Genomic DNA, 14,080 nt, shown 5'->3' on the forward strand with positions numbered 1-14,080 from the left:
ATAGAATTAAAAATGATTTACGTATTTATTTGATGCGTATGTAGCTACAAAACAATTTAAAGTACAAAAAGACTTCACTAATTTCAGTTGAACTTTTTATACACGCTCACACTCATTAACGGGAACGTGCAATTTAAATGTCGCAAACAGTAACCGGAAACAGCGTAGGTGTGACTCACAGAAGTCCCGCCTCCTCCGTGGCATATAACCCATTGGTAAGGTCAATTCCACTGATTGTCACACCCAACTAAGTGGGGGCGAAATTCGTTCTCCGCATTTGACCCATCCCCTGAGGGAGCGCTCGGGAATCACATGGCGATCCAACCCCTCCAATTCCAACCCTTTTGGTTCACTCAAGGGAGTTCTTCACATCATCAATCTGGAACTTCACTCGGCAGATCCGTTTGGGAAAGGAGGGGCATTCTGTGCAATACTTCCAGCTGATTGGACAATGCGGCATTTTGTGAACATTTGTTTTGACCAATCAAGGCAACGGATGAAAATGTTTTCTTCGGTCTCGTCTAGCACGAAAACATCTTTACCAGATAAAACTGCACGAAGCGCCTCTCGCTATTCAACGAGGAGACGGTGAGTAAATTCTGCGAGAACAGAATTAATTGCAGCGTCCGTAAATCTGTTAGGCTTGTTTGAGACTAATTGGAAATTTGTCTCTTAATTGACAATCACCTGCGGGCTGAAGTGAATGATGAGAATGCTCGTGTTCGTTTCTGTGTCACTTGCAACTGTCAACACTAGTTTTGTCAGAGCAGTTTTGTAGTCAAATGTCTACAAATTTCGACACGAAAATTGCAAAGCAAATCGCATATTCTGAGCCTTGCAAATTACCTGGACCATCTGTTTTGAAAAAAAAAAAAAAAACATTTTAAATCTCCGTTTTTTTAGCTCAAATGTTTTATTTTTTACTCAACTTTATTTATAAAGCACTTTAAAGCAAGCATTGCTGTATACAAAGTGCTGTACATGCAGTAAAATTAAGACAAGAACAAAGACTTATTCTAATAAATAATAAAAACCTACATAAAAAAGCGACCTGGCCTATCTGCTCGTTTTCAAAATGAAACGTGGGCCTTGACCACAAACTGTTATCATGCGCCTGCGCTAGCGACAGCATGTAAACAAACAAGTGCACTGTTTGAGAACACGTTTCTTAATTTATTGAAGCATCTTCAAGCACGTTTATTGATTTGTGGAAACATGTCGGACAACAATGTTCCTGCTAACATGATTGGATTCAATTGTGTGACATTCATTAAAGTGCTACATCTGTACACCAACAAGTTGGCACTACCTGTCCTGTCCCCAAGCCGCGCCCACATTCTAAACAAACAATCGCTATTAGAGCAGGTGACGTCACGCGTCTCATGGCGGAAAGCGAGCGACTAATCCTAGTGACGCGTCACCTTGGCAACACGCCGATGGTCATGCTACAGTTGGCATCATGAGGCATTTGTGTTCACATGCTGAGTGGGAATGTACAACAGTGACGTGGTGACTGTCTGATGCGTTGACAGAATGAAAAAAAAAAAAAGAAGCGAGCTTTATGTACATCCCCTGAGCTCTGCCTCCTGGCTGCATCAGCCAATCAGGGAGTTGCGTCTTGTGAGGTCCACGTTGCTGGCGCTGAGTCCCCGACAGTCCGAAAGGCCCGAGTTGGCGTCCTACAAAACCAACAAAACGTTTGTTTCAGAAATGTCTGAGGATTTTACAAATGTTATATAAGTCAACGAATAACTTTTGCGTATTGTGTCAAATGGTGTGCGCGTGAATATTTTTCTCAGCAGGCTCGTGTGTCACCCAAAATAAATTTTCACTAGTTTTCACACATTTTCATTATAGTGTGACGAAATTGTCAATAGTGTTAGCATTTCGCTAGGTTGGGAGAACACGTTTCAGTCATATGTGGGTGAATAATTTTTCAGTAGTGTGTGTGTGTGTACGAATCAGAAAATTTAGTGTGTGAGAGCATTTCATTCATGTGTGCCCGCAGTTTTTCAAATGGCCGATTATTTTCCCTTTAAAACATTAGCGAGGAAAACTGTGATAGTACCCAGAATGCACCGTTTTGCTTGCGTAGCATTAGCAACTAGCAAGTGTGTAGCGTATGTTATTCTGTTGTCCCCCAAGCATCTTTTAAAATGTTTAATGATACCTTGAGTGGAGTTATCTGTAAAACTAAAGACACAACGTTAAGAATGACATCCAATGAATATTTAAATACAAAACATGCTTTGTTTTTAAAACATCGCTAGCCTAGCGCTAATGCTAAAAACGAAGGGTGGATCCCATTCAAATGCTAAAAGGAAGTTAGTATCAACTTCAGGAGTGTTTTCCCTTAAATTAACAAATATTCACGCACAAATGCTGTGGGAAAACATACACACAGGTGAGATAACACTACGCAAAGGCACAAATTCTTCCCAATGTGTGAAAAACGAGTTATTTTAATAGAATGCCATCGCAACTTTCTTCTGTACTCACTTTTAAGTATGTACAACATGGATGCACGGCACCACACTGCCCCCAAGAGGCCAAAATGCACACTGTTTTTTCAATTGCTCTTATTTTTAGTTTATTCTATTCTCATTTCACTTATTGTTTTAGTTTGTCATTGTCCTTTCAAGTTATATTTCAAGTTGATTAGCTTCTGCAGCTAATGTGTGAGTGACAGCCGAGATTCCGGATTTACAGTTTCTGCCTCCCAGTCACTTGCGTGCTCACCTGCGCTGTCTCCTCGGCGCTCTTGTTCAGGAAGTTGAGGGAGCTCGCTCTCTTCATTCTGAAAAAGAAACAATCGCGCGTGATCATCAGCGATCCCGCTGTGACGGCAACCGGCCGTCGTACGCTAGCCGAGGCGCTTCCCCACCCCGGGTTGCGCGCTTCTTGCGGTCCGCTGCCTTGAAGCTTCTTCACCAACATCTCGCTGCTCCTCCTCAGGGCGTCGCGGATCTTCCCGAAGGAGCCGCTGCGGCGAAGGGAGCCGCTCCCGTCCTATGGGAACGCCACATCGAGCTATGCATGTGAGTTTCAGTAGCGCGTGAGAGAGCATTTTAGCAGTGCGTGTGGCAGCATTTCCTTAGCGAGTCTGAGACTGTTTCAGTAGTGAGCGTGGGGAAATAAAAACATATTGAATAATTATAGATAACAATTATTGTCTTTCATGATGTTTTCATTTTTGTTGACCAGTGTCATCAGAGTGGAGTTTTTTTTTTTTGTCTATTAAACTGCCCTTGAAAAAGTTTAACCGACGACTCTCACCAGCAAATATGGGATACCTAATTAGCGGCTAGCAGCTAGCCGCTAACGCTGGAGTCGCTGCTAAACGGCAAGTGACCGTAAAATACAATGTCAGCAGAATTATTAAGTAGCGACTGAACTTACTGATGTCAGTGTACAGTATTACTTTATTTGGAAAGATTTTATTTTGATGTTGGCTTGCGTGCGTGGATAGCATGATCATGCTGCTAGCTTCACATTAACTGCTTTTTTTTTTTTAAACAAGGTGCTTTACATCAATTTAAGACATGAAATATTATGTAGGATTGTAGTGTTAATTTGGTCAACGAAAACTAAACAAAAATAATTTTGTCAACACATTTTTCACTAGACTAAAACCATCATTAATAAACAATAACCGGGGCTAAATCAGTATACATTTTTGTCGACTAATGAAGATGAGACAAAAATGTACTTCACTTCATAAAAACTGGACTAAAACCTATGGACATTTTAGTCCATGATTTTGTAAAATCTTGTCTCTGCTAATCTGTCATGTGACCCCCCCCCCCCCCCCAGCCCCCTTTCAAATCAACAACAACATGCACAAACATGGGACAGACAGGAAGTGGATTGATGGGGAACGGTAAGGAAAAAAAGAAGTAAATTATAGTTATAACGTAACATTGTTCCAATGGTTTAAACGTTCCGACAATAATGTTAATCCGACCGCTAACTAATGCTGGCTAATTTACTAATATTTAGAATGGAGCCGTAGGAGCCACTTGCTTATTGTAATTGTGTGTCAAGTTGAGAGAAAATTTGATGTGAAATAGTTTTAGATCCAAAATGTTCAACATGAGCTGACAAAAAAAACAAAACAAAAAAACATCTGTACTGTAAAACGATTGACTTGACTAAAAGTAGACTAAAACGTTGACAGTTTTTGTTGACTAAAACTAGATAAATGAAATTGTTTTCTTGGAAGACAAAAATGGACTAAATAAAAACGGATGTGGCTAACTAACTATGATAAAAACGAACAATTGTGATTGAAACTAAAACTGAGACAAACTTTTAAAATGTCGGATAAGATGAACACTATTGGAATGAAAGTACACTTTTGGGACCGGGCGGGAGGAGAAACCCAAAACTGACACGCCTAGAGAGAAAGCCAAGTAGCACATTTTTCTCTTTTCTTTTTGACCTTTTTGATTTGGTTGTGTGAGTAAATAAGAACGCGTGTGAGCGTTTTTCAATATTTTGCGAGAGTGTCGGCCACGGCGCCAGAACCCGATTCAGTCGCGTGAGAGCGAATGGTTTCCCCAAGAGTGAGCCCCGCCCCCCCCCCTGACCCCGTTCCACTCGGCAGCGTCGTCGGTCTCGCTCTCCCCCCTCGGCGCGCCGCAGCTGCTCCCGCCGTCCCTGTGTCGGCGCTCTCCCCCGCCGTCCTTGAGGAGCTCCACCATCTTGCTTTGGTTGATGGCGTCAAATCCCTGAGGGGAGACGCACGCTCAACTTCCCGCGTGAGCTTCCGGCGCAGCGACTTCTGTGGTTATTTGCGCTACCTGCTTGCGGGATTTGCTGGCGCACTCCTCCAGCGTTTCGGCCGCCTCCAGTTTGCCCTGCCGGCGGTACAGGGCGCCCAAACTCTTCAGGGTGGTGTTGACTGTTGGGCTGTGACAACAATCAGAGTGCACTCAACAATAAATGATCATATCTATATATATATATCGCCATTTAGTCGGCTTCTCAACAAGGCAGTAATATTAGTTGTTCTTTGCAGAGGATAAAGATTATATGTCAAACGCGTCCGTCCCAAAAGGAGGATTTCACCCGCTCACCTGTCCACCTTGCATGCCTTGTACCAGCTGCCGTACTCCACATACGACCCGGGCTCCTTCCGTTGGCCCTACAGAAGGAAACGTTACACGACTCGTGGTTTTTGAACTTGCCCCGTCATTGTGCTGTGGCAGCCCACCTTGCTTTCTTCTCGCTCCTCGGCATGCATCCAAATGGGTTTGTTGTCATCTGCGGCACACACACACACAACCTTTTTTTTTTAAATGCTCGCCGCATCGTATAAAGTAAGTTGGGACTCTTAACGCTAGCCCCCCCCCAAAAAAAAGCTCACACAAAAGAAAAAAAATCCCTCGAGAACTCTTACGTCAACCTAAACCCGCTGGCGTCAAAAAGTCACTCGCGCCAAAATAACACACGAAGAGCTTCACTCTCTCACAAAAAACTCGGGCAATAAAAAGGATTTATTCTCCCCAAAACTTTTTGGGGAGAATGTGAGAGGTGCCTTTGGAGTGTGAGAGTTTTTAGCTTGAGTGGTTTTTGGTGTGTGTGTGTGGGAGTGGTTTGTGTAGTTCCTGTAAGAGTTTATTATTATTATTAGTTATGTGGGAGGTGGTTTTATTTGTGGTCCACCCTCTTTTTTTTTTTTTGATTTGCTTAACTCATTCACTTGCAGCCATTTTGACTGAAGCAACCCCCTTCGCTTCCGGCTGTTTGACTGGATTTTGACAGATTTTTGCAAGGCCCACAGAATATTCTCTTCTATCGCTATAAAAACATGGGGGAAAAAAGTAAATTTCTATCTGTTTCCATTTTGCAGCAATTAGCATTAGCATATAGCTAAGTTTCATTATTCACCCATTTGTTTTAAACAGTGGGTAAAACAGCTCTTTGCAACATGGCCCTGGTTGATCTCTTATACTCTGCTGCCACCCGCTGGGCCTTTTTGTAATTACTACCATTGATTCACCTGTTCTCTGCCGTTCAGAGGCTGCATCAAAGCCTTCTGTATGCTCGAGCATGAAAAAAAACCTATAAATACGTCTTTGGGAGCATGGCAATATTTAAAATGGAATATATTTATACAATTTTGGGGGTAAATAATGAGGTGAGAGTTTTTTTTGGTGAGTACGTTTTTTTTTGTCTCCCCGTCCCATAAAGGTTGAAGAAGTCCGTCTCTATGGGAGCATTCCTGCCACTTACTGTTGACGGAGCCGAAGTCCCGCTCATGCGCTCGGGTCAGGATGTCCTTGTAGAGCGCCTCGGCGTCCTTGAACTTGCCCTGCTTCAGGTAGCAGGTGGCCTGCGGGGCGAAACACGTGCACCGGCCTCACATGGAGCCGGCAGGAAAAGGAGAAGAAAAGCGGAACGGCGCCCCCACCAGGTTGTTTTTGGTCTTGGCCACGTTGGGGTCGTCGGGGCCCAGCTTGGACTGGTAGATCTCCAAGGCGCGGCGGTAGTAGTACTCCACCTCGGTGTACTTGGCCTGGTTCTGGCAAAGCAGTGCCAGGTTGTTGAGCTGCTTTGCCACATCTGGATGGTACTTGCCCAACACCTGGAGACAAGATGAAGCTTTTTTCATTATTTATTTCATTTGCGAAAATGTCTTTTCGTCGACTAAAATGACATTCGACGGCGCAACAAAAAATGGCAAATTCACGCCCTCAAAAATTCTGGGTTCAAAATAACCCAATTAAGATTCCGATTTAATCAACCAATCCTCCGCACTTTTATGAAGTGTCTTGGGAGCGATTGGCAACACAGGCAAAGTGGCGTGCCGCAAGATGGCGGTCCTACCTTCTCCCGGATCTCCAGAGCGCGCTTGCACAGAGGCTCCGCCTCCTTGTACTTGCCCCTCTTGCCATAGAGGACGGCCAGGTTGTTGAGGGTGGCCGCCACCGCCGGGTGGTCCTTGCCGAGCGTCTTCTCTCTGATGGCCAGCGCGTCGTTGAGGAGGTGCGCCGCTTCTTTGTACTTGTTCTGGTCCCTGAACACACGGCGGCTTTGAGATTCACATCAGGTTGGGAAAGTCCAAAAATCCACAACTATCGGACTGATTAGTCAAGTTGAATGTATTCCCCAAAGCCCGCCTTATTGCGGCGTGGGGCACCTGTAGACGAGAGCCAGGATGTTGAGCATGGTGGCCACGTCGGGGTGGTCGTGTCCCGACGTCTTCTCCAGGTCCTCCAAGGCCTGCTTGCACAGCGGCACGGCCACCTCGTAGCGACCCTGCGAGGCGTACTGGATCACCAGGTTGTGGAGCGTCCGCAGGCGGGCCGGGATTTCGTAACCGCCCTGCTGCGCCGCCGCCTCGCCGCTCGGCTGAGCTGCAAGGAAACGGATGGTTTTCTTCGATGAAAGAAAATGCAGCGGTTTTCAGGTATTCCCAAAGTTTGTTCCACAGTTGAGTTAAGGTTTGGTTCGGGGACGTAACATTTGTCTCAGGAATTTGAGGCGGTGTGGACGGTAATTACTTTGTGGTAGACATGCCCCAAATAATGTTGGTCAATCCAATTTCCTGCCCCAATTAAAAAGGGACAGTTGCAGCTGTATTTTTTTTAAATGATTGTTCATTCAGACCTTTAAAACATTTGTTAAAATAGTCCAATCTACTGAAAATGAACACGCAAACGAGCTTTTCTGTCTTATTTGAATATATATTTGATTCTAGAGATGTGTTCATTCACTCACAACTACTTTTATTTTGTCCTCAATTCAGTTAACGTCAACAAAGTCCCTTGCCAGAAATCATCAATAATGGTGACCAATTAGTAATACTTTGATTGTGCCGACTGTTGTTTGTGTCAACACAAGGATTTTTTTTTTTAGGTGCTAGCACTTTGTGTTCGATCAAGTCGGATAAATCGACTTTTTAATTGCTAGCGCGCTAATGCTAATTGCGATTGCTAACTGTTTAGCATAGGCTAACACACTTGTTATTTATGAGATCATGTGTTGAAGCATCGCCTGTAAGTGACTATTAAGACACTATTACATGTGTAATGTAGATGTAATGATGTACGTGTGAACTAAATGGTAGTTAGTGTTTGTTTGTAATCGCTAGCACGCTAATGCTAATCGCGATTGCTAACCATTTAGCATGGGCTCATTTGGTTGGTGTTTAATAATGCATATGTATAGAAGATGATGAATTAAGAGTACTTATATCTACTCAATTCAACTGGATTAACAAAATATATATATATCATATATATGAATATATATTTGATTTAGAAAAGCTTTGATATTGACAGCACTACTTGGTGTAAAACGTTGGAAAAGAAAGATTTTAGCGGTTATATAAGTAGTGATTCCAAACACAACCTTAGTCCAAACTTTTCAAATTCAGGTTATTTGCAGTAAAAACGTGGATGCTCGCGCGCGTAGCATCACACCTGCCCCGTGGTCATCGTCGTTGGGGAACAAGTCGTCCAGGCTGTCCTTGGACGTCTCCCCGCTTTGGTTCTTGTCGTCAGAGCCAGAAGGCGAGGCGGCGGCGACGGCGGCGTCGTCGTCGTCCAGCTTCTTGATCTGGTTCATGAACTCCAGGTGCTTCTTCTCCTCCTCCAGCTGCGCCACGCTCTGCTCGCTGCGCTGCAGCTTGTGCTGCGTCGCCGCCAGCTCGTCGCGCAGCCACTGGTTCTCCTGGCACAGGCGCCGCACCTGAGCGCGCAGCTTCTGCTTCTCCGACTCCACCGCGCTCAGGTGGCCCGACAGAGCGATGATCACCTGCACGTCAAACGTGCCGTCAACTCATCGCGGACGTGCGGAGGAAAAGCCCTCGGAAGGCCGCGTACCTGAGCTTCTCCCAAGCCCAGCTCGATGGCCTCCATGCTCTTCCGCAGCGCGCCGGACTTTTCCTGCACGGCGGGCGGTTGGGCGCAGTCCAGCAGCGAGTTGAGGAGCTGGGCGTGCTCGCCGCGCAGCGTCTCCAAGCCCTGCATGACGGCTTTGGTGTTGACCACGATCTCATCCTGGCTCAGACGCTCCAGGGCTTCTTCTCGAGGGTACACCATGGTGGACATGGCCAGCTCGCATCAACACTTGAAAAAATGCAAAATACATCTTTCATGGTAAGGGCGAGCCACGAGCGGCGTGCGTAGCTCCAATAAATGAAGATTCCATTCGTATCTCGATACATGGGATGCAATATGATTCAAGGACTTTTCGATTTGAAAATGGAACGGTTCGACTTGGGCCCAAAATTATTCATACCCCTGGCAAACTTTTACTCAACCAGCAAGTTATTTGTTGATTAGAAATGACACAGAAAGATAAGACAATGTACAAGTGGCATCACCGTGGGGAAAAATATTGCTCTGGTTTTCTTTGCATTTGAACAAAAAGTGTCCAAAATGATTCATGCCCTTTGCAAACGGTTGAAGTCTGAGAAAATACAATAAAGTTTTATAATATTTCAAATATGTTCTAAAGCATCCTAATTAACCTGACTGAATAGGAAAAGCTGTTTTATTTAACTCAACAGGGATAAAACGGCAGTTGGTTTGTGGATTTTTTGCTTGTATTGGTTAAAAATAAATGGGAAGATGGCCATGAAAAAATAAGTGCATTATAAAGTCACAATCGCAAAATTAGAAAAATATTGGTGCTTCCTCACTGACGACTCTAGTCAGATCTGTGAATGTTTGCCCTGCGACCAGTCCAGGGTGGACCCCGCCATCTTTTGCCCAATGTCAGCAAGGAGAGCCTCCAGCTCACCTGCGACCTCAACGAAGACAAGCGCAAAAGCTCGGAATAACGATTGGTTGTCTATTTGTGTGTCCTGATGCTTGGCAGGCGACCAGTGAAGAGTGTACCCCGCCTCTCGTCCCAAGTCAGCTGGGATGGCGTCCGGCTCACCTGCTAATGAGGGCAGGGCTACAGAATTTGGTTGATGGATGCATAAAATGCCTTCCTTGAAACTAGCATCACAAGAGGCTGGACGCGTCACTGTCGAGTCGAGCGGGCTGCTACGTCACACCGCACCTGGCCGTCCCCCCACCGCAATGCACCACTCGGCTTCGCTGACACGCACAAGCAGAACCAGCTGATGACATGACGGACGTCATCGAACCGGAGTTGGCCGCCATTTCATTATGACGCTGACTGACTCCATCCTCGCAATCGAGCGACTGATGACAAGTGCACACTCCCAAAACGAATATTTGTCTCGCCTCGCACCGAGAATATCCCCCGTTTCCCCCATTCGACTCAAACAGAGAACGTACAAACCTGCATCGAAAAATCCCGGCGAACAAAGCCGCGATGTTGTGATGAGCCCGAGCCGCACCGACCCGAGCAGACTTGCGTCAAGTAACAGTCACGTCACACTAAAGCCACTTCCGGCTTCTTTCAACATTAAAACGGCTGACGAACGTAAGGTCATATTTCCCAAGAAGGTCATGGGAAATTAAACATTAAATATTTTGCAGCGTGTTTTTGAGGAATTTGTTACTCTAGTAATTATTAGTACAACGACTGGGTTGCAGAACACATGACAAAACATTGAAAACATGCAAGAATGAAGAGAAGGTTAAACTGCCCATGATCAGAGGAATTTGCTGAAACCATATCAACAAAATCATACGGGGAAAAGCTGATTCAAAACTTATTTTATCTGTAGTTGATAAGTAAGTTTGGTCATCAAGAGGGAGGAACGATCGGGGAAAATACATTTTAGGGGGTGCTCAAGATCTAGCTGGTATTTTAAAAAATAATTAGGAATCACTTTCACCACAGCTGTTGTTAGATTTTGTCTCAGTACAAGTATCATTTTCACAATACTGCATGCTTGTGTTTTGTGCATCGATTTGAAATTTCACAGGTGTTGTCCTCTATGAAGGACCAAAACTGTCGAAATTCTAAATAAATAAATAAATGACTACAAGTGAAAATGAAAACAGATATAAAAAATACATATATTTATTTATGTATATGTATGTATATATATATATATATATTTGTTGTCGTTTTTACTTCCATTTATATATATATTTTTTTTAATTTAATTTTCGAATTATATTTTTAAATCCGTTTTTATTTTCACTTTTAGTCATTTATTTATTTATTCATTATGAATTTTGGCAGTTTTGGTCCTCTATAATCCTCCAATGTTATTCTTACTCCATACCAGTAGGTGTCAGTAATGTAAATAAACGTTTTTTTTTTTCTCCCGCTAACCACCATTAAACATCGCGAGAAGAAACAGGGGAGCACACGAAAACATCATGGCAGCCGCCACAGAACACGCCGGAATGCCTGCAACGTCACAAGTAGACGCAAAAATAGATCCCACAAGTTCTGAATTCGAGCCGGGAGGTTTGACTTCGGATGACGACGGAGAGGACTCGGCCGAGCCGAGAATCCTGGACACCCCTCAAGACATCCGGCTTGAGGCGGCCGCCAACACGGTGGCCGTCCACCCGAGCCGAGACGTGCTGGTTTGTGGGGACGTGGACGGGGACGTGTACGCGTTCTCCTATTCGCGCACGGAGGGGCAGAACCGCGAGCTGTGGTCCTCCGGGCACCACCTGAAGTCCTGCCGCCAGGTGCGCTTCTCTCAGGACGGCGAGAAGCTCTACAGCGTCTCCAGGGACAAGGCTGTCCACATGCTGGACGCGGAGCGAGGACGGCTGGTCACTCGGATCCGTGGCGCGCACGGCGCTCCCATCAATTGTCTGCTGCTGGTGGACGCCAACATCCTGGCGACTGGAGATGACGGAGGCACGCTGAAGGTCAACACTGCTTCTCAAACCTTTTACACCAAGTAGTCACTTGTGTTGTGCTCAAGACCACACTGTCCGAGAACAGGACGTGCCCGAGAACACATTTCACCAAGAAAGACTTTTGGGAGTCAAGACTGTTAAGAGCATTGTCTCTTAATTTGACTTTACTTTTATTTAAAATATACTTTTTAAACATGCTGTCCACAGCCCTTTCAAACCACATAAATCTCTTTTTTTTTTCTTCTTGTTTTGTATTTTCTTTCGTCGTCTAGAAATGTCCAATACAGTACAAAAGTTTATAAGAGCTTGAAACGGTTTGCGACGTGTTTATTCTGACTTATTTTGTCGGTGCTTGGGGGGAGGATAATAGCTTCACTGTAGAAATAAACAAAATGCTGACTTTTTGTCCAAAGGTGTGGGACATGAGGAAAGGTTCGTCCATCATGGATTTGAAGCACCATGACGACTACATCAGTGACATAGCCGTGGACGAAGCCAAAAGGATCCTGCTCACTGCCAGGTGAGAATGAGATCCAACACGAGGGCGAGCCCGCTCTTTTGCAGGCTAACGCTAACCTGCTCTGCTGTTCTCTGCATGAAGCGGCGATGGCACCATGGGTGTCTTCAACATCAAGAGGCGGCGCTTCGAGTTACTCTCGGAGTACCAGAGCAGCGATCTGACCTCGGTGGCGCTGATGAAGCGAGGCAAGAAAGTGGTCTGCGGCTCTAGCGAAGGCACCGTCTACATCTTCAACTGGAACGGCTTCGGCGCCACCAGCGATCGCTTTGCCCTACAGGCCGAGTCGGTGGACTGCATCGCCCCGGTCAATGACAATATAATATGCGCCGCCTCCATTGACGGTTATATCAGGTCAGTCGAACCGTTTGACAAATTACAGTTAACATCTGTTTGTCCCAGTGGGATATGTTCCAGACCCATCGTAAAATGGACACAAAAGACAATTCAACGTTGTTTATTTAAACGCATAAATCTTCCAAACCATAGCTCATCTAATAAGTCAGCTAGCTAAATGCTAATGATGCAAAACGTTGTTAATGGCCTAATGGAAAATTAGCATATTGTAGATGTATTGGTAATTGTAAACCTTCAAACAGCTGCTTTTACACATTCCGTTTAAAAGCTCCCAAAAAAACTTTGAAAAGTAAATAAATTTAAAATTACCGATCCATTTTGTGTCAGAGAAACACTCTATAACAAAATAAGTCATGCTATCAGCTTTGGCTCGCTAACGTTAGCTTGGTTGCAGCGTAAACGCTGATTAAGTATTGCTAACGCTGCTATGTTGAGAACAAAATGTTAGAAGTATTGCTAAAAAAAAATCTGCGATATAGATAAATATGCAGTGTTTCCCAGAGATTTGAAATCTACTTGGGTGGGTGGACTCCGGCAGGGGGGATGGGAGGCGGAGTTGGACGGGAGGCGGGTCTCAGTCTTGTTACATGCTGTATATGATGTCGCGACACGTTTTTCTTTTTAAATATATTTTTTATAGATTTTCTGGAACACGTCTTAGGTAGTGGCCCACCCAAGTATTAACATGGTGTGGGAAACACTGATATGGGGTTTCACTGTCTTTCAGTTGCTGTGTCTTAACATTCTGTCGCTTCCTCCCATCAGAGCCATCAACATCCTGCCCAACCGCATCATAGGCTGCATCGGGCAGCACGTCGGCGAACCTGTTGAGGAGCTCGCCAAAAGTTGGGACTCTAACTTCCTGGTCAGTTGTGCCCACGACCAACTCGTCAAGTTCTGGGACATTTCCTCTTTAGCCACGACCACCATCAACGAGTACCGCAAGAGGAAGAAGAAGGACGGACGCATGAAATCGCTTTCCAAGAAAGCTTTGGGAGACAACAACTTCTTTTCAGGACTTTTTGACGAGCCACAGAAAAAGGAGGAAGAAGAAAATGAAGACGAAGAAGACCAAGTGGATGACAGCGACAGTGGCAGCGATTAAAAGCCAATTTTATCTTGTATTTCTTGGCAAGACTGCACTGTAAACTAGTGGTTTGCACATCCGCTACACAGTTGCGTTCTTGTTTTTCTCTTTATTTTGACTCGCCAACATTTGAAAACAGATATCTGTGCTTTCTACTGCTTACTTTGTCAAATGAGGCCACTTGGCATTAATGACGGCGGCCAACAGATTCAAATAAGAAATATATTCCTCATCGTGGTCGTATTTAAGATTATTATAATTATTTAGCTAATGAATGATTCGTCAAGTCAGTAGTGAATGTATTGTATCTGTGCCAACCTAGGAAAATCTACTAGCTTTTGGCATTCGAAAAGTCTCATT

At 44.7% G+C, this 14,080-nt stretch overlaps 2 protein-coding genes across 3 annotated transcripts; one reads left to right on the plus strand and one right to left on the minus strand.

Annotated features, from left to right (window-relative positions):
• The first annotated feature begins 308 nt into the window (after positions 1–308).
• wdr55 (WD repeat domain 55) lies at positions 309–13,957 on the plus strand. 2 transcript variants are annotated; one of them, XM_077545047.1, is made up of 6 exons: positions 309–588; positions 2,956–3,038; positions 11,237–11,768; positions 12,173–12,279; positions 12,361–12,630; positions 13,399–13,957. In XM_077545047.1, the coding sequence occupies exons 3-6, from the start codon at positions 11,262–11,264 to the stop codon at positions 13,736–13,738; spliced, it is 1,224 nt and encodes a 407-aa protein (XP_077401173.1). In that variant the 5' UTR covers positions 309–588; positions 2,956–3,038; positions 11,237–11,261; the 3' UTR covers positions 13,739–13,957. The 2 variants fall into 2 exon arrangements, with proteins under 2 accessions (XP_077401173.1, XP_077401174.1); XM_077545048.1 differs by lacking the exon at positions 309–588 and having other exon boundaries at positions 2,794–3,038.
• On the minus strand, positions 1,153–10,389 carry klc2 (kinesin light chain 2). The gene is made up of 14 exons (XM_077545042.1): positions 10,267–10,389; positions 8,832–9,077; positions 8,430–8,763; positions 7,145–7,361; positions 6,832–7,021; positions 6,416–6,589; positions 6,238–6,337; positions 5,216–5,265; positions 5,079–5,146; positions 4,803–4,911; positions 4,590–4,730; positions 2,885–3,009; positions 2,740–2,797; positions 1,153–1,679 (listed from the first exon to the last, which is right to left on the minus strand). The coding sequence occupies exons 2-14, from the start codon at positions 9,057–9,059 to the stop codon at positions 1,596–1,598; spliced, it is 1,878 nt and encodes a 625-aa protein (XP_077401168.1). The 5' UTR covers positions 9,060–9,077; positions 10,267–10,389; the 3' UTR covers positions 1,153–1,595.
• Positions 13,958–14,080: the final 123 nt, after the last annotated feature.

The sequence above is a fragment of the Vanacampus margaritifer genome, chromosome 15 (assembly GCF_051991255.1).
Source record: "Vanacampus margaritifer isolate UIUO_Vmar chromosome 15, RoL_Vmar_1.0, whole genome shotgun sequence".
NCBI classification, from domain to species: Eukaryota; Metazoa; Chordata; class Actinopteri; order Syngnathiformes; family Syngnathidae; genus Vanacampus; species Vanacampus margaritifer.

Coding starts and splice junctions, on each gene's coding strand:
- klc2 (XM_077545042.1), bottom strand. CDS start 9,059: ATGTCCACCATGGTGTACCCTCGAGAAGAAGCCCTGGAGCGTCTGAGC. Junction 8,764..8,831: donor TGGGCTTGGGAGAAGCTCAG/GTACGCGGCCTT, acceptor TTTGACGTGCAG/GTGATCATCGCTCTGTCGGG. Junction 7,362..8,429: donor CGACGATGACCACGGGGCAG/GTGTGATGCTAC, acceptor GTTTCCTTGCAG/CTCAGCCGAGCGGCGAGGCG.
- wdr55 (XM_077545047.1), top strand. CDS start 11,262: ATGGCAGCCGCCACAGAACACGCCGGAATGCCTGCAACGTCACAAGTA. Junction 11,769..12,172: donor ATGACGGAGGCACGCTGAAG/GTCAACACTGCT, acceptor TTTTGTCCAAAG/GTGTGGGACATGAGGAAAGG. Junction 12,631..13,398: donor TCCATTGACGGTTATATCAG/GTCAGTCGAACC, acceptor TCCTCCCATCAG/AGCCATCAACATCCTGCCCA.